Raw genomic sequence first — 21056 nt, 5'->3', positions numbered from 1 at the left:
TATTTATTAAAGTCACTTCTCTAAGTTTGTGGTTCACAACTTTTGCCTTCTACCAAGGTTGATCACAGAGAAACAGACTAATAAGAGGAGGCAACAACTTTATTGCAAATATCTGGAAGACAAAGAATAAATATGATAGAACCTGACTATGGAAGTCAGATAAAAAAATCTGAGCTACCAGACATAACTGAGATAGAATGGTCTTGAGTTTTTAGTAGGGAGAAATTGGAAATATATATGAAAAATTCACATTATACCATTTGTACTACATTATAAAAATATACACTATTATTATTTTATTTTGAAACAAGTTCTCAGTAAGTTGTTGAAGCTGGCTTCAAACCTAAGATCCTCTTGTCTCAGCCTCCCAAGTACTGGAATTACAGGTGTGCACCACCAAATCTAGCTCCAAACAAATTTTAGTGAATTATATTATTTTCCTTTCATAGTGCAGTTTCATTCATGTTCAATCAACCTATTTATATATTTTATAAAGTCCCAACTTAAAGCATTCTCTAGATAGTGTGTCAAGATACTGACAAGTGTGGACTGATTTGGTGAGAAATTCTAAGAAACAAAATAAGTAAATAAATAAATAAGGAAGCACACCTAGCTTCACAGAATGGTGGTATGGAAGAAAATTGGCAGACTTCATAGAGACAATCTGTTACACATACCTTACAGATGAACTCTTAGATTTTTTTTGAGAATTAACAACTGAAGTTGGTTTCTTTGATGGTGCTATGAAGATTATTCAAAGACAGAATGTGCATACTGACTTCTTTGCTAGTTACCTGCTAACCAGTTTACCCACTCCTTACAACTCACAAGCACTCTTCATTGTTTCCAAATTTTGTTTTCTGCAGAATTTTTCTCCCCCTCACTTTTGTTAGTCTTATTTTTGTCTCTTCTTTACTTCTTTGACCAAGTGACTCTCTCATAGGTATTAAATACTCTGTGCAATAACTGAAGATCACTAAGTCGTTCTTTGACAGTTTGTATCTGGAGGATATACGAAGGTGTTGTCCACGTGGATTTAGCATAGCAGATTTAGAGATGGGCAGGGAAAAGCTTGCTTTCTATAATATTCCCAATCAAGACACTTTAAAGATACTTTAGTGTCTTCTCACAAGTGAACATAATCCTACTAGTCAGAAGTAGCCACTTTTACATTTGGCTCAAGGACACCTAGATTTATTTGCTTGTTTCCTTATTTATTTATTCATACCAAACAAGATCATAACACACACATTGTTTTACAAACCACCTTATGTATTCTGGTTTGTTTTTAAACTTAGTAATATATTGTCCTCTTACCTTATCAAGAAGGGGAGGGATGTTCATCATTTTTAAAAGTTGTGTGGTATACCAGTACATAGAAAAATCACAATTTATTTAATCCACAACACTTGTTGAAAATTTAGGTTGTTTCTTCTTTTTACTATTATGAAGTATGTTTAGATAACTGTCCTTGCAGAAATATGTACATAAGGTTCTTTACATCTGCCTTCCTCTTATTTCTCTAGCCTCATTCATTACTACCTCGGAACTTGCTCTCTATATGTATGTCAAATTAATTTTAATTCCTTTATGTAGCATGCGTTCCTAGCCTCTTAGTTTCTACACATGCTATCCTCCTATTTCAGCCTCCCAAGTACTAGGATTACAGGCGTGTTCCACTGCACCCGGAAGAATGAGTTATTTAAAATCAGTTCTCAGCACTTAGTTTATTATCAGTACATTTGAGAGGCACGTTTCATTTTGTACAACCACACCACATTCCCTTTTCCGGTGCTTCTCTTTCCACTGCACTGGAGGCAGGTGAAGCAGGAAAGGAAGGACGTCTCCCATGAAGTCCTTGCACCTTTTGTCATCTGAGATCTCAGAATAGCAGAACACAGCGGATGCTGGAACATAAAAAGTGCGATAATGAAATGGTTGAACTGCCTGGGAAACAGCGATCTCAGTAAAAGAAAAAATTACTGTATCCTGAGGAACCGTATCACCTCCTTCACTACCTCACCACTGACTCTACCTTCACCCTAATTCAGCTATGTGAAATAGTATCTGAGTAGGGTCTGGACGAGACTACATGTCAGCCATAAAAGAAAGGTCTCAGCCTTGAGCACCATTCCTTCTGGCGTCAGGACCTCAAAGACATCCAAACCTTCTGCAGCAGCTCCTCATCATCTTCCTTCAGCCCCACAATCTTGCCTAGAACCATGCGGTATCCCTGGTTCCTTTTCTTGCGAGTATGCCCACTGCCTGTTGGATGCCTTCCTTCAAACTCAATAATCTCCCTAAAATTCCAAATGGGTTTTCCTGGCTCTTCATACTTGGTTTAACTGGGCTGACATGCTAGGCCATAATATGACAAGGAATAACAGGGTGAAATTTAAGGATCTAGATACAAAAAAAAAAAATCACAAGCAAATAAAGTAGGTATGTAGAGCTGGGGGATAGAAAGGGAGACTTGATAGAAATCACAATGAGAAAGCCAAAGTATTTACCACACTTGTGACTATTTACTGCTCACTGCTTGCTCTTTATTGTGTCCCCAGCACTTATGATAGTCCTGGCAAACAGAGCATCACCATACATATGCCTTCAAATAACATGTGACCAAATGAGCACATCCTTGAAGATATGCTAGCAGAAGCAGGGTGACTCCCTTTCAGAAACAATGTACAGAGGATTTGTGCCCTGGGTGGAAGTCTAAACCTTTATCCTATGATGCCAACTTATTTTAGATGATTTGTCTAACTAGAAAAAGAATATGTAATTGACTAATGTGGAGTAGAATGGTTCTCTATGTTGCACTGAATTCCTTTTTTTTTTTTTTTTTGATATTGGGGATTGAACCCAGAGGCATTCTATCTCTGAGCTATACCTCAGCCCTGTTGCAGGGGATAGGTTGGGGGGGAAAGGTACGTGGTGTGTAGTAACCCCCCCCCACCACCAGACACACAGAGACAAACAGAAAAACCGTGGATTCTTGTCCTAAGCTAAGAATAAGTATTCATCGCTTGGACAGCTGCTGCAGATTTAAAGAAGTTTATTAAAAAGATAGAAATATAGAGATAGTTACAGCCCTGTGCCGGAGCAAGGCACAGGGGGGCAATTCGAACGAAAATGCCAACGAACTCCAGTTTACTGAATTTTTATCCTTTCTAAGTCCAGCAGGTCCCTTTGATTTTTGGAGATCATGTTACACCTTATCGCCCGCCCCGGCTCTGCTTCTGTTATCTCTCCAGCCGAATTTATGGCCTAAAGGGGGAGACATCTCTGTCTCCAAACACAGGCCCAGATTTATGGCCTGAGAGGGAGGCATCTCTGTCTCCAGACACAGGCCCCCAAACTGTGTTAAATTGTTCTTAGGAATGCAAGGACATGTTGGCTAACCCTGGCTTTCTTAGTAAAGAAGGTATGTTTCAAGGTTGGACATCTTTCCCAGGATTGATACATTAATACTTTTTAAACTCTCTTCCCAATACCGGTACAAGCCCTATTTATTTTGTTTTTTAAAAAATTAAAAAAATAATTAAATAATTATTTTAAATAAATAATTATTTTAAATTGGTACATTGTAGTCTCACATCATAATTGCTAAGGGTCTTGCTCAGTTACCAGATACTGGTCTTGAAACTGCAATCCTCCTGTCTCAGCCTCCCAAGTACAAGGATTATAGATGTGCACCACCACTTCTAGGTACCCTGACTTTTTGAACATTTCTTTGAAATAGGTTGAGTAGGCCTTTTCCAAAGAGAGGCCTGCAGGTAGAAACTTTTCTTACCTTGGTGAAAGTAGGAAGCAGGGTAAAGTGTGTAAAATATATTCAGGGTATAAGTGGCATCTCTTTCTCACAAATTCATTTGGAAATGTCCAATGTTCATTGTTCTCTGTGAGTTAGCACATGGGAGATTATCAAACAAGACACTCACGCTTTTCCAGCATGGTACAACTTCAAGGCTTCATGGAGTTGATCAAAAGGTAACTGATGAGTTATTAATGGATCTATATTAATCTTATTTTGCAGGTAATCAGTCACTATTTGGGGAATACAGTCTCTGGTTTTATAATCTGCAAAATAAAAAGGTTATGGTAATAAGATGTGAGGAATACTAAACCAATCAAAAGATAAAAAAAATCAAGGAAGTCATGTAGATGGGTAAGTTACCCTCTGAAAATTTACCATTGAACATGAGGCATAATTTATTTGCATCTGTTGACTGCTATAGCTAAATGGAGTTACTCTAGATAGTTCTGCTATCTGGAACTCCTTTGGAGAAAAATTGGGCCTATATTCATGTTACAGGGTTGAAAAAATGACCCATTCAACCATATGTTGGGTTTAGTACCGAATAACTATTTCCTCCCTTCTCTATCCACACACATGTAGATGGCATGGAAACCTACCACCAGAAAAATGGGTGGAGATGGTAGTTCATATACTAAAGTTGTTGGACTATATTGTTCAGAAGTAAGGGTTCTTCTGGGAAGACAAACAACAGTGCCAAAGCACCATGGGAGGGCATATAATTATCTGAAAGGCATCATTGTTAAGTAGCACAACAAACTCTGAATCTATCAGTGCAAACCCATAGTTCACTGAACAATTTCAAACTTTGGAAAACCCCCATACTTTTGCAAGAGAAAAAATATATGTGGATGACAGCCGCCATCTTCCCATACTATTTAGTTAAGCAGATTAAAGTTGATTTATGAAGTGTACTCATTAGATAAGGAGTCTTGGATATCTTTATCATATATCTATTTTTTCAGGGAGAGAAGATTTACTGCCGTATTTCTGTAAAGTTGAGAGCAATCTCCTGGGACTGTCTGTTTATCTACCTACCTCCTAAACACACACCCTTCATTGTTCTTCCAGATATAATCATTGTTGCCTCAAGGGAGAGCTTTGATTTTAATGGAGCCACACCAACTATCAGACAGACACCATAGCTCTTGTGGCAGGAATCCCAAGCAGAAATCTAAGAATGACAATAATGACTATAAGTATTCTGATACATAAATATACATAAATAATAACTACCCCCTGAAGTGGAAGGAATGTGAAAGCCCCTAGATTTTGAACCAACTCTAGAGTAGATGCTATTTCAACTTTAGCTTTAACACAGCAGGTGACAGGAAGTATAATTTAGTAGTAAAAAGCACAGACCCTAGCCTGGTGTGGTGGCGCATGCTTGTAATCCCCGCGCTTAGGAGGCGGAGACAGGAGGATCACGCAGGTTCGAAGCTAGCCGTGCTGGCTTAAGAGACCCTGTTTCCAAATAAAAAGGTATAAAAATAGGTCTGGGAGTATAGCCCCGAGGTAGAAGGGTTTCCAGGAACCCCAGTACCACACACACACACACACACACACACACACACACACACACAGATCCTAGTATTTGTGTGACCTTAGGTAAGTTATTTAACCTTCCCTTGGTTCAATTTTTTTATCTGTAAAAAAAAAGTGCTACGAACTTCATAGGATTGTTATGAAGATTAAATGATTTACTGTTCTTTTTTTTCAGTAGTAGGGATGGAACCCAGGAAAATTCGACTTCTGAGCTACACTCCCAGCCCTACTTTTTATCCTTTATTTTGAAACAGGATCTCACTGAGTTGCAAATCGCCTCACTAAATAGCTGAGGCTGTCCACGAACTTCAATCCTCCTGTCTCAGCCTCCCAAATACTGGGATTACAAGCATGCGCCACCACATCCAGCTTTGATTTATTGTTTTAAACCACTTAGAGCACTACCTGTCACATAGTCAGTAGTGTATTAAATAAAAATTCCCAGTTTCTCACAGGCCACACACTCTCATTTCACTAGACATGCTTCTCTGACTAATTACTTTCTACTAAAGTAAAGGAAATATAACATGGGGTATGGTGGCGCATGTTTGTAATTCCTGCACTTGGGAGGCGGAGACAGGAGATGGCAGGTTCGAAGTCAGCCTTGCTGTCTTAAGAGACCCTGTTTCCAAATAAAAAATATGTAAAAAATCGTCTGGGAGTGTAGCCCGGAGGTAGAAGGGTTCCAGCCCCAGTACCACAAAAATAAATAAATAAATAAATAAATAAATAAATAAATAAATAAAATAAAATAAAGGAAATATATACCTATGTGGGTGAAGCTTCATTTAAAAAAATTCAATATCCTGAGCATGTGTAGGGTGCATCTATATATCTATTTTACTTTCTTTTGCAGGTCTTGACCCTGTTTTCTCTCCCTTTTCCTCCATTTTACCTCATTTGCCTCTTTCTTATCATCTACATCTCTACAACTACTTTCTTCGTTCTTTGAATAAGTATATTAGGGACATACTTTAATGTATTGAATGTTTACATTCTCTCTTCTGAACTGTATGACCCAATATATCCCTAGGACCTTACATACTGATGCATAGAAACTTGACAAGCATTTTTCAAATGAAGAAATGGTTCTGTTAGAAAACACAGATACATATCACATGTGCGTCCAATAATGTTCATAACTAAGAGTAAAACACATAGATATGAAGAAAGAGCTAGGAATAGAGAAGAGGAAACACTGAAATTGTGGCTTTTTATATGTTTAAACTTTGTATAACATGACATAGCTCTAAGTACATATTGCTTTTATTTTCAAAATGGATGTTTTGGAGTGAATTTGTATTGTTTTTCATTTGGGATTCATAGTTCCAAAACACATTTCCAGGCAAATTTACACATGTGTATTTGATGGTACTTAGCTTGTACCCATACGTTGGCAGGCAGCACCTCCTCACTGTACCCTAAGACCACATACCATGGCATCAGGATTTCCAATGGCCTCAAATGCAAAATCAACCCCGATGCCTGTCATTTCCATCACAACCTCCTGAATAGGCTTCTTGAAGTTTTGAGGATTGAGGCAATCAGTGACTCCTAATGCTTTTGCCCGGGGAAACTTCTCCTCATTGATATCGACTCCGATGATCCTAGAAGCACCAGAGGCTTTGCAGCCCAAGACAATGGCCGAGCCAACTCCTCCAAGTCCAAAAACCACACAGGTGGAACCTGGTGTAACCTACAAATGCAAAAGACATTATTGCGTTCATATTAAAAGCTGGGAACGTGTGTAAAGAAAATAAACCAACAAATAAAAATCTTCAAGTTGTTTTGAAGCTATCTATACCAGTTTAATCATCTGGACAGATTTGACATAGTTTTAATTTTTTCCAGGAAAATTACTATGATACATGTAGACACTCAAGTGCTTTCCTCACCTTGGCAGAATTAACAGCAGCTCCGTAGCCCGTTGGGACCCCACAGCTTATGAGGCAAACTTTATCCATCGGAGCAGCATCATCAATTTTCACTACTGCGATCTCAGGCACAACAGTATACTCGGTGAATGTGCTTACAAGGAAAGAGTGATAAATCTTTTCTCCTTTGCAGGTGAATCTGCAGGTCCCATCCAGCATTGATCCATGACAAGGCAGAACACTATTCCGCAATATAAACACAGGTGTTGGCCCAGGCACACGGAGTTGCGAAGAGAGAAGTGATCTCATTAGCTATGAGTCAATGCTTGCACAATGCTTGCATCAATTCAGTAAAAGATGAGAGACAAATCTACTCACTCTTGCTTCTCGCAGAAGTTTCCTTTTGGGTGCAAGCAGGAACTGCATTCTCTACACTGCGGAATAATGAGTGTGAGGACTTTATCTCCTATATGAGAAAGTGATATGAACAGTAGTTGGAAAATATTAATGGAATAAATATGTGATATATATTTTTTATAAAAATCTCATTAATATCTTTAAAATTTGTTGTGGACAGATGATGACAACACTATTAACATATTTCAAAGGAGAAGGCATTTACCTGTTTTTAGAAATCCCATTGTTCTTTTGGGCAAGTGGTGAGAATTTGGGGATATTCCCTGCTGGAATATCCCCAAATAGTCCTGTTTTGCTTTTTGAAAACAGAATAATAAAACCAGAAATAACTCTTAGAAATGTCATGCAGTTGAACCCTTTTGTTTTCCATTTGAAGGAATTAGTCCCATGGTGGTTGTTACCTGCTTAGAGTGGCCCAGCTAGATAATAGCACAGCTTTTGGAGTCCCTCTGCCCCCAAAAGGCAAGTGGACACACAGAAGGGCTCTTGCATGCTTTCTTTAGTAGAGCTAAGTTCTAAGGTGTTCTGACTTTAGAGAATAAAATAACTCACCCCTCCCCACTTTCTGGCACCCTGGCTTTTTCTGGAGCATTTACTGTGGAGGGTGTTTTGTAGGTCACCGAGCTTGAGAGCATATTGACTATATTTGGATCCTGTTATTAGCTTGTCCCTCTGGGCCTAATGTGATGTGTCAGGTGGGGTCTGTTTAGAAAGTTATCACAGTTATCACAAACTTAAGATGACCAGGTAAGGTCTATGGTACTTTCTCTATGTTGTCCGTCTAGATGTTTATCACATAGAAATAACTCCATTGGAGCCCCGTGAAGAGATTACAAAGCATTAAAAATCTTTCACGTCTTATCTTCAATGGCCCTAAAAATATACAAAGATATTGGATCTTAGATTCAGAAGTTCTACTCTCATGTCTGTCCTTTCCCTCCAGATGTTTATCATCATTTTTTCATAAAATTTTACTGTAATTTTTCTGGGTAGAGAAAATACTCAAAGAGATTAACTACAAAGAAGAAATAGGTAACACACACCAGAACCAGAGAAACAAGATTTTCCATCCAACAGACAACTAAGATTGGTTATCTGTGGAGATTCATTATTTATGTTAGTCTTTTACCTATCTCTACATTGTATTATTTGCTTTTATTGTTGCTAATTTTTAGGATTTCTAGTTGGAATATTAATATACCTTCAGATATAGCATTTGGAAATATTTTATCCCATTCTATTAGTAATTTTTAACTCTGTTTACATTGTCTTTGGATATACAATATTTTTTATTTTTTAGGGAGTTTATTTACCCTTTTCTTGCCTGTGCCATTGAAATCATATCCAAGAAATCACTGCCAATTTCAATGTTGTGAGGTTTTATGACCCAGATTTTCTTCTAAAAGTTTATAGTATTAAGATTTATACTTAGGTCTTTTATCTATTTTGAGTTAATATTTGTATATGGGATTAGGTAAGGGTCCAATTTTATTCTTTTTCATGTAATTATTATGTTTTAACAATATTTAGTTAAAAGATTATTATTTCCTCCACCAAATGTTTGTGGAAACCTTGTCAAAAATAACTTGACAATATATGGAAGAATTTATCTCTAGGCTTTTATTTAACTCCAATGGTTTATATATCTGCCTCTAGAACAGTACTACACTGTTTCAATTATTGTAGCCTTATATGGTTTGAAATCAGAAAATATACATCTTCTAGCTTTGTTCTTCTTCAAGATTGTTTTGGGTATCTAGAGTCCATATTCCATATCAGGATAAATTTTTTCTGAAAAATAAATAAATAAATGTATGATAGCTTCACCTAAAAAAAAAAGAAAATAATAAAATATTCTCTGGTAAGAAAGAAAGCAAAAAGAAATATTGAACTGTTATCTTTTAGTCATCAAAAGTTTGGTATCAGACAAATGAAACTGTTTTGTGAGATTATCATCATTAATATTGGATAAATTGCTATAAAACTAGATGTCAACCACTAAGCCAAGCATGGGAAGGAGGGATGGGGAGGGAACAGGGTGGGGATTGGGTAGGGGCTAACTGGGCGATGTGTGCATGTATGTCTACAAAAGTATTTTCTTTATACCATTATGATGTATGAATACATTGCACCAATTAAAAAAAAAAGAAGTGTTGCCAGCAGCGACGATGGTTGCCAGCAGTGACCACAACAATCAAAAGTGTTGGCTGATCCCTGAGAGAAAGGGCTCTGCCATGCTGGTTGACCTCCCTTCTTTGGATTCCATATTTATGAACAAATCCCTCCTAATTTAAATATTCTTCATATGTAAAACTTTTTATTTATATCAGCTCACAGTCTAATACATACTCTTTTTGCAGGAAAAAAAAAAAGAGGAGATAGAGTATAGAGCTCTCCTACTTATGTTATGTTCTTGAAGATGCAGACCAGGCCTTTTTTTTAAACTTTTGTCCTTCCTACCTTGACTCATGTCAGATGCGCAGTAAACATTCCACATTGCTCACTAAAAGAACACACTGATGATGGTTTCATGAATGTCCTGTCTATGCACTTTCTTAAACCCATTACATAGCTGGCTCCAAGCTGTGGAGTTCCCATGTTACCTTACTTTGTGTAATTGCTCTTAATCACTTCTGAACATTTTTGGCATGCTAAGAATAGCAATGTCAAGGTTTTTTTTTATATGCCCAGGGAAAAGAATATAATTGCATTTTATTTATTCTTTGAAATGTCACTATCATCCTGTCAATGAAAATTCAAGGTCTACATTCTAGTTGATTGGAACACTCACTTGTCAAACATTCAGTGCATTCACACTCTGGGAAAGGCATCGTGCTAAGCATTTTGGGGGGACATAAATATATGTAAGAAGCAGCTCCTATGCCTAACGAGCTTTCGGTCAACTTAGATGTATACAGGTTCTATCTCAACCTTCACTTAACTGTGGATATATAGACTTGGCTCAGACAATACCCAGCTGGATTGCCAGAGACGACAGGAGGACAGAGGTGACAGTGATGTGACTCTTGGAGTCACAGCATCCATTTGATATTGTAAGAAAATATAGATAAACCCTGGATATATGAGTAGAATCATGTGGAAAAACTAATTATTTTTTTCTGGTAAGTATTTTAATGCACTGAAAGTTCTCCCTGTGAGAGGAGAAGCTCTTTGGCATGCTGGTGTGAGAAGATGCTTGTTTCTCCATTTCCTACCTGGTTTCACAGAACACACTCCATCACCAATACTCTCCACAATCCCAGCTCCTTCGTGGCCTGGAATTAAAGGAAAGTTCATTTGGAATTCTCCTTTCAGGACGTGATCATCAGAACCGCAGATCCCTGAAGACATCAACTGCATAGGAATTAAATGAGCAAGGATCAAATGATTTTTCTTTTTCTTTCATCTGAGAATGAATATCAAAAATTTTATATAAATTATCTCTTTTATCTCTATATCAACACTCAGGAACACAGGGCAGGCCGTCTCACCTCCAACTAAGATGCAGTGAGTTAATTATCAATAGTTAACAATATTAAAAATCTCAAATATTCATCAATTCCATTTATTTTAGTTTTAAATTTTTTGTTTTACTAAGAGGAGAAGGTATATCCAAAATGGAAAGTAAGTAAACATTGTTTGTATATATCTATGTCCATATCTATCTTTTTTTGCCATAAAGGGGATGGAACCCAGGGGCATTCTACCTTCGAGTTACACCCCCAGCTCTATTTTTTATTCTTTATTTTGAAACAGGTTCTTATTGAGTTGCGAAGGACCTCACTAAGTAGCTGAGGCTGGCTGAGAACCATGATCCTCCCGTCTCAGCTTCCCGAATGCTGGAATTAGAAGCAAGTGCCACCATGCCTAGTTTATATCTATGTTTTTAAATGAATGAGGATTTCATTTTATTTTCCTTTGAAGGTAAAGGATAAAAGACTTGAACTTACCTTAATACGAACTTCTCCAGCCTTTGGTGGCTCAACTTGTACTTCTTCAATTGAAAGAGGAGAATTTTTTGCCCAGGCAATTGCTGCCCGGCATGTGAGTATCTATAGACCCAAGGAAAATATAATGACACTAAACTTTTTTCTGATTAAACAAATGACTGTTACTTGTTATAATTTGTAAAAAATGTAAAATTCATAATAAAAAATAAAAAAAGGAGACCACCTGTAATTTTTGGTACAAGCTGCTGAAATGTTAACATATTTCTTTCCAGTCATTTAAAATAATTTTATATAGTTTAAATCATATCATATAAGCAATTCTGTATCCTGCTTTTTTGCAAATAACAGTCATCACTCATTAAACGTTTACCTTGTTTATAAAAATTTTCTCATGACTTCAAAATGCTTAGCAATTGTAATTTTAAGTGGCTACTTTCAGACTCCCATTTTAATGTGTCCCATTTGCTTAATCAATAATTATCTAAATATGGACTTATTCCCATTATTTTCCCTATTAAAAAGGCATTTCATAAAAAATTTGCTCCATAATTTTTACTTGCTGGTATCTTTAAGTGAAAATTATTTGGGAAAGGATAGAGACATACTTGGAACTAATTTGATTTCCAAATCTACTTATAGAAAAAGTGAATCATTTGACTTACTCTCCAGTATTACAGTAGATTGTCTATATTATCACTACTCCCATTCTCACTAGCATTGACTGTAGTCACAAACAAAATATTTGACAGGCAAAACAGAAAAGGCTCACTATTTAATTTCATTAGAATTTAATACTAGTCATGGTGTTTTCCACATTCATGATAGTCATTTGCATTTTCCTTTTATATGGAATGTTTGGTCATATATGGGAATCTAAGTGTTTTTCTTATTAATGCACATGAGTTTTCTACACATTAAAGGAGCAACTTGTCGTCAACTTGTCTAATCTGTTTCTTCCCTAAAACTAGTTTATCTTTATTTTTGTAGAAATTTAATTTTCCCTACAGATTTTTTGTAGGTTTTTTCTCTTTTTATTTATTTATTTTTATTGGTGCACTGTAATCATACACCATGAGGAAGTTCAGAATGATAGAGACATACATGCACACAGCATTCTGTGAGCCCTCCCAGCTTTCATCCCCATGCACTACCCTGTGATTGATATTGATAAATTTGTGTATGTACTTTATATACATTGAAGTGTTCCCTCTTTGAGTCTCCCTTCTTCCTGCCTCCCTCTATTAGATACCCTCCTTCACTCTCCTAAGCTTTCTCCTCTTTTGTCTGGAGTCCCTCCTGTCTCCCAAGTTCTCCCTAGCTTCCACAAATGACATAATTTTATTCTTCGTTGTGGCTGAGTAGAATTCCATCATGTGTCTTTTCCATAATTTTGTAATGCATTCATCTGTTGATGGATACTGTGGCTGGTTCCATAGTTTGGCTATTATGAATTGTGTTGCTATAAACATAGATAGGCATGTGTTACTACTGTAGTCTGGTTTGAATTACCCAGGAGTAAGTCATATGGTAGGTTCATTCCCATCTTTCTGAGGACCCCCAACACTGTTTTCCAAAGTGGTTGCACTAATTTTCAATCCCACCAACAATATATCAGAGTTCTTACTTCTTCATATCCTCACCAAAATTTATTATTATTATTATTATTATTATATTATTATTACTATTATTATTATTAGTGTGTGTGTGTGTGTGTGTGTGTGTGTGTGTGTGTGTGTGTGTGTGTGTGCGGTACTGAGGATGGAACCCAGAAACCCAGGGGCATTCTGCATCGGAGCTACACCCTCAGCCCTATTTTTTAATTTTTGAAACAGGGCCTCACTAAGTAGTAGCTGAGGCTGTCTGTGAACCACAATCCTCTGTGTCAGCCTCTCAAATGCTGGGATTACAAGTGTACGCCGCCATGCTAAGCTTTATTTGTGTTTTTAATTATTACCATTCTAATTGGTGTTAGGTGAAATTATGAAGTAGTTTTGCTTTGCATCTGTCTAATTGCTAATGATGTTGAACATTTTTTATGTGTTTATTGGTCATTTGTATTTCTTATTTTGTGAAGTCTATTTAGTTCACTTCTCCAATTTTTATTTGGTTATTTGTTTTTTTGGCAGCAAGTTTACTGAGTTCTTTGTATATTCTAGATGTTAGTCATCTATCAGAGGAGTGCTGGCAGAGATCTCCTATTCTTTTGGCTTTCTTTAAAGGTTCTCAGTGCTGCAAAGAAGCTCTTCAGTTTAATGCAATCCCATATATTAATCCTCCTTTTAATTTCTTTTGCCTTTAGGATCTTATTGTGGAACATTGGTCCTATGCCCTCTTCAAGTAACTACAAAGTCTCTGGTCTAATTTTCAGGTCTTTTATCCAACTTAAGTTGACTCTTGGGCAGGGTGAGAAGGTGGGATGTATTTCCATTTTTCTACATATAAATAACCTGTTTTGCCAACACCATTTGTCAAAAAGACTATCTTTATTTCCAGTATATGTTTTTGGTCCCTTTGTCAAAAATTAATTGGCAGACAAGTGTGATGGCACACGCTTGTAATCCTAGTACTTGGGAGGCTGAGACAGGAGGATCGCAGGTTCACAGCTAGCCTCAGTTAGTTAGTGAGGCCCTCATCATCTTAGCGAGACCCTGTTTCAAAATAAAGAATAAAAAATAGGCTGGAGCCGGGCATGGTGGCACACGCTTGTAATCCCCACGCTCAGGAGGTGGAGACAGGAGGATCACGCAGGTTCAAAGCCAGCCACGCTGGCTTAAGAGACCCTGTTTCCACATAAAAAATATAAAATAGGTCTGGGAGTGTAGCCCGGAGGTAGAAGGGCTTCCAGGAACCCCAGTACCACACACAATAAATAAATAAATAAAATAAAAAATAAATAGGCTGGAGTGTAGCTCAGAGGTAGAATGCCCCTGGGTTCAATCCCCAGTACCACATAAAAGTATATATATTTAATTATATATATTTGTTTTAAGTATATATATTTGTTTTTGGCTTTAAGTATATATATTTGTTTTTGAATCATCTGTGTTGTTCCATTAGTCTATGTATCTGTTTTGTGATAATAATAGGTTGTTTTTTATTATTATGGTCCTGTAGTTTGAAGTCAGGCATTGTGATGCCTCCTGCATATCTTACTGCTGAGACCTATTTTGGTTATCTTGGGTCATTTGTTGTTCCATGTGAATTTTATTACTGAATTTTTTAGTTCTGTAAAGAATGACTATGATATCTTAATAGAGCCTGCATTGAATCTGTTGATCACTTTTGGTAGAATGGCCATTTTAATGATATTTATTCTGCCTATCTAAGAACAAGGGAGATCTTTCTCTAGCAAAACAAAAATAAAAACCCAAACCAATAAAATACCTAGTAGGTAAAAAGCTCTCTACAATAAAAACTATAAAACATTAAAGAAAGAAATTGAAGAAGATCTTAGAAGATGAAAGTGATCTACAGATTCAGTGCTTCTAATTTTTTAAAGATTTATTTTGTATCCAGACACTGCTGAATTTGTTAATCAGATTGAAAAGTTTTTTGCTTGAGTTTTTTTGATCTTCTAAGTACAGGATCATGTCATCTGCAAATAGAGATAATTTCAGTTGCTCTTTTCTCATTTGTATTCCTTTGATTTCCTTCTCTTGATTTACTGCTCTGCTCTGGCTAGACTCAGTACTTACTATATTAAAAAGGAGGGGTAATAATGGGAATTTTAAAGGGAATACTCAAAGTTTTTTCTCATTCTATATGATGTTGGCTGTGGGTTTATTTTATATTTTCTTAATGAGGTTTACAATTTTAAAAAATTACAATTTTGTGTAATTTTTAAAAACATAAATAGATGTTGGATTTTTGTCAAATTCTTTTTTAGCATCTATTGAAATAATAATGTGGTTTGTGTCCTTATTTCTGTTTATGTGGTGAATTACATGTATTGTTTTTCTTATTTTGAAACAGGCTTGCATCTCTAGGATGAATCCAACTTGGTCATGGTGTATAATTTTCTTGTGGTTTTGAATGTGTATTTCTAGTATTTTGTTAAAAGTTTTACATCTAGCCAGGCGTCGTGGCGCACGCTTGTAATCCCCGCGCTTGGGAGGCAGAGACAGGAGGATCGCGCAGGTTCCAAGCCAGCCGCGCTGGCTTAGGAGACCCTGTTTCAAAAATACAAAATAGGTCTGGGAGTGTAGCCCGGAGGTAGAAGGGCTTCCAGGAATCCCAGTACCACCAAAAATAAAATAAAATAAAATAAAATAAAATAAAATAAAATAAAAAGTTTTACATCTAAGTTCATCAACCATATTGATCTATAATTTCTTTCTTGAGTTTTCTTTATTTGGTTTTGGTATTAAGGTAATACTGGCTTCATAAAATGTACTGGGAGAATCCTGATTATATTTCATGGGATAGTTTGAGAGTATTGAGCTTAGTCAATAAAGGTTTTTTAAAATTTGTCTGGGAATCCATGTGAACCTGGACTTTTCATTATTGCTGTTTTAATCTCTTTGCTTGTTATTAATCTTTGTTTTTGTAGGAATTAATTCCCCCTACAGATTTTAGACATTTTGTATTAAATTTATGGGGTATCAATTACATAAATGTTATTACTAAATCAGGTGACAAAGAGGTGTAAGACTGGTTCTTTAGGAGACAGAGGAAGACAGACAAATCATAGAAACTAACATAAAATCTGAGAAATAAACCTAAGGTGAAAAATATTAAAGATGTTTGAAGCTATAGTGGATGATAACATATATATGCACATGTTTTTAAATATTGATTTGTAGAAATATATTTGCTACTTAGTCCATTTACATACTTTGAAATTTTTCTCCAAATAAATATTTCTTATCCTCTCCTAGATTTTTATAGTTTGATTTAAACATTTAACTCTTAAATTCAACTGAAAAGTACTTGAGTGTGTGTGTGTGTGTGTGTGTGTGTGTGTGTGTGTGTGTTTGATGTGAAGTTAGAATTAAACTTCCCCAGACTGAACTGGTGAGTAGCTGTTTTTTCCTTTTCTGCTTAAGTTAGCATATTTGCTATAGAACAAATTCTTGTATTTACAAGTTTTTCCTTGGAGGCTGTTTCTCATGTCCCATGTAGCTTTTTATCTATTCTAGCAGCAGCAGCACCTCAATAATCAGAACAGTTTAACTTTTTAATATATTTTGATATCTTGTGATAATAGTTTTTATAATTTTATGTATGTTCCATCTGCAGGTGCAAATATTGCACTAGTAATATTAAAGTATACTGAACTGAGTAAGTATGTGGTGTCTTCAAGAAATTTAGACTCCAGTGAAGATCATACATGTCTTACAATACAAGGAAAAGGGACAAGTTTTATCAGAGAAGTTCCAATAAATAGCACAGGACATATTACTTCTAAGAACAAAATGATTAGGTAAAATAATTTTGCATTCATCTTCCAAGCTTATGTAAAATACAAACTTTATAAAAAATTCCCTAATTTAAAAATTAATACATATTCAACACAAAACAATAACGACACTCAGACAAATGTAAAGGGAGAAAAGCTGGGGAAAAGGTACCAAGCTATTATCACTGTTAACATTTTATGGTAAATTTTTCCAATCAAATTGTCTATGAAGGGTGTATTCATTTCAAGTTACCCCTCCATGCCAGTCTGGTATGGAGCTGTATTTCTATTTTCTGTATTTCCATCTTTCTAATAAACTTCTTTAAATCTTCAAAAAAATTGCCTATGGCCACATAGGACATAATTTACATAACCAATTTTCTAATATTTGACATATGTTTCTTCCAGTGTTATACTCCTAAAAATAATGCAGTCATTAGCCTATTTATAAAAGCATACATAATTGCTTCATTGGAATAAACTTACAGAAAAATGATAGGCATATTTTTGGGTGATATTATTATTATCACCTAAAAAGTTGTCAGCAAATTGTTTTCCTTATAGTGGCACAGTTGGAGAAGCATTGAGTTTGGATATTGTTATTAAAAACATTAATAATCTGATAGGGCCTTAATTTTGTTTCAATATGCACTTGTTTGATAATGAAGATGATATAGATCTATTTTAAAGGTAGCATACTTACTTTTTCTGAAGTATCCATGGTGAATTTTCTGGTTTCTTTTGTGTCTTATAAGTATACCTGAATGAACTTCTGTGAGTCTGCAGCTTGACAAACCGGACTAAGTATTCATAGCGATCATACATCAGTCATTAAAATCATTACATAATCACATGCCAACATCAGGAAAATGAAAGACGAAGTTAAAATGTGTGAAGCAAGGGACAGAAATGAACATGAAAAAACTAGAGAGGATCCTGAGGAAGGAGGTTCAGAACAAAGATGATGACTGGGGAGAGAAGCAGTTTGAAAAGTAGATAATGGGTGAAAACGCAAAAAGGGATTATATAGATAAGGAAAGTGTTAGGATTTAAGAGAAAGAGCACCTACTAATTAGTTAACAATAAAAATTTATGGAGTATCAGTTACACGAGAGTTATTGCTAAATCAAGTGATGAAGAAAGGTGTTAGATTGGGTCTTCAGGAGTCTGAGAGACAGAAAAGCACAAAATCATGATAGAAACTTTAGAAAATCGGATAAATAAATTATAGAGATAAGAAATACTAAAGATGACAAGACGTTCTTGTGGGTAGTTAGAACATTTTATTTGGTTAAGAAATTAGCTGCATTTAATAAAAAATATATTTTATGTAAATAAAGGAATGAGAAGCATATTAAAAATTGAGGAGAAGCTGTGCTTGTTGGTACACGCTTGTAATCCCAGTGCTTGGGAGGCTGAGACAGGAGGATTGTGCAGGTTCAAAGCCAGCCTCAGCTACTTAGTGAGGCTCTCAGCAACTTAGTGAGACCCTGTTTCCAAATAAAGTATAAAATAGATCTGGGAGTATAACCTGGAGGTAGAAAAGTGCCTGGTTCCACCCCCAGTACCACACAAAAAAATTGGGGAGTAAGTCATTCAAAGTAAGGTAAAATGTAGGAACATGTGCTTGGGGTATGCTAATGATAATGATGATTATGATAGGGAGGAGGAGGAAGATTATCACCATGCTTTCCTTTAGTTGTTTGCCTAATGCAATGTTTATTAACATTAGAAAGCATAGGAATCCCTTAGAGGAAGTTGTTAAAATTTCAGAATACTGGGCCCCTACTCATTGAGATTCTGCTTTTGCTAGATAAGGATGCTAAAGTAAACATTAGATTAGAAGACATCAAGTAAACAACTTGTGAACTTGCAGAGTGAGAGTTTGAGCTTGTTGGCTGGTTATCATCTTTTAGGTACTATGTGTCCAGCATCCTTCAGAGGTTTCTCTGGATCAGATTTGCAGCAGTTTCTCTGCCAATGTTCTATTTGTGTCACAGTTCAGAGATGCTATAAGATGAGGGTAAATTGGATAGGATTAGGGGAAAGTCGGTAATATGGGAAAAGGTTCAGAAATTATAGATCTCTAGGTCTGGAGCCTTTCTGGCACAGAACTCTCTTAATGCCCTGGTCAGTTGTTTATAAGGTTACTTTAGGGTTTTATATCAGCTAACAATTCAGAAATTCTCTCAGGGGCCTGCCTCCCCCCACCCAAGAATTTTTGAGGCCTTTGCTTTAAGACTTGGACCAAAACATGGGTTAAGGTGGAGATACCTGGCTTATCTGCCAGGAAACCTGACTATGAGAACGCTCTTAGTATTCAGCTGACTATGCTTGATACACCTTCTTGCAAGATGGTGCAAGAAGGGAGATACTTGGATGAAACTGAAGAGATTTATACCTGTTCATTTCTCTCCCTCCATAAATCACCTTCTTCTAAATTGATGGATGATTTCTGCATCCATCCATTAGTTCTTGAAATCTACATATCATTCCTGTTCAGCCCAGCAACCTGAGAGTGCAATAACTTGAAATGAAGCAATGCTCTGGTGAGAACTACGATGCTCACACGGGACAGTTTGGGTTTTTTTTTTTTTTTTTTTTCTGTCATAGCATCTTGTTGTAACAATGATATTCTGCCTATTAGAGCTTTAGTGGGCTTGTGGCCCAAGTCCTAAGAGATGATAGATGATAATTAAGCACTTTATTGCTTTAATACAAGAATGAAACTTTCAAGTCAAGTATGGTCCTTATGTCCTTAAGTCAAGTCCTTATGGCTCCATAACCCACTCCACACAGTCTGTTCCATATTTGTGGGATGCCAATGAACCTTACAACTCTCAAGACTCAATTTCTGTATTAGTCAGGACTCTTTTCTAAGCTATAAAAACCCAACATGAACAATGTTAGGGAAAGGGGGAAATGTTTGACTAACAGAAACCAGAAAAGAAATGAACATCCAAACAAGGAAATGGACGGGACTGTAACTTGGATCAGAAACTCAAATCAATTCAATTTCAACAGGACTTTTCCTCCCTCTCAGGTAAAGCTGTAGAGCACAGAAATGATGCCAGCATCAACAGACGTAGGTTCAAATCCTACCTTCATCTCTTACATGCTATAATAAGGAATCCTACCTCTCCAAGCCTCAGTTTTCCTATCAATAAGATGAGGATGAGTATGGTAGTATCTACCTCATAGGCTTTCAATAAATACTGAAAGAGTTATTATATGGCAATGGTTAGAATTCTGTCTAGCTCATAGCAGAGCCCATATGTATTTCCCATTATAACTATGGTGTCTTTTAAAACATTTATTTTATTTTTTTCACTGCTGACCTGCTTTTGTCAGAATAGGAAATATGGCCACCAAAATAATGCTTGATTCTTAACAACTACAAGAAAAAAAATCTCTCTCTCTCTCTCTCTCTCTCTCTCTCTCTCTCTCTCTCTCATCTTAAGTCTGCAAATCAAAGAAGTCTCAGTATAGGTCAGGATGAATGAAATCTAGCCAAATTTGTAGGTTTGAGGAAGAATTTGACAGCCATATGGCAATCGTTTGGATGTTCTTTTTTTTGTGGTACTGGGGTTCCTGGAAACCCTTCTACCTCTGGGCTACACTCCCAGACCTATTTTTATATTTTTATTTGGAAACAGGGTCTCCTAAGCCAGCACGGCTGGCTTCGAACCTGCACGATCCTCCTGTCTCTGCCTCCCAAGCGTGGGGATTACAAGCGTGCGCCACCATACCCGGCTGGATGTTCTTGAATGGCTGAAGGTGGTCAGAAAAAGTTCTATGGCAGATTGATTTAATTATATATTCTTGATCACTGAGATCAAAGGAAGCCTAAGCAAACATGGTGTCACAACAGGAGGATCAGAGGTTTGAGGTCAGCCTCAGCAACTTGTGAGGCCCTCCAAAACTTAGCAAGACCCTGTTTCAGATGAATAAATAATGCCAGGCATGATGTCTCACACTTGTAATCCCAGTACTTGAGAGGTTGATACAGAAGGATCACAGGTTCCTTACCAACCTCAGCAACTTAGTGAATCCCT

General features: G+C 36.4%; 1 protein-coding gene across 1 annotated transcript; it reads right to left on the bottom strand.

Annotated features, from left to right (window-relative positions):
• Window positions 1-1882: 1882 nt before the first annotated feature.
• Window positions 1883-17722, bottom strand: LOC308264041 (alcohol dehydrogenase 1-like; the record flags this gene model as incomplete). The annotated part of the gene is made up of 9 exons (XM_080697188.1): window positions 1883-1907; window positions 3942-4080; window positions 4856-4991; window positions 6798-7058; window positions 7258-7477; window positions 7615-7702; window positions 10869-11007; window positions 11604-11705; window positions 17705-17722. The coding sequence occupies 9 exons, from the start codon at window positions 17720-17722 to the stop codon at window positions 1883-1885; spliced, it is 1128 nt and encodes a 375-aa protein (XP_080553314.1).
• Between the last annotated feature and the right edge of the window lie 3334 nt (window positions 17723-21056).

The sequence above is a fragment of the Muscardinus avellanarius genome (genome assembly GCF_963383645.1).
Source record: "Muscardinus avellanarius genome assembly, chromosome: 6".
In the NCBI taxonomy this organism is placed as follows: Eukaryota; Metazoa; Chordata; class Mammalia; order Rodentia; family Gliridae; genus Muscardinus; species Muscardinus avellanarius.
The sequence above is the reverse complement of the archived record's forward strand: the minus strand, read 5'-3'. Positions and strand labels throughout refer to the sequence as shown.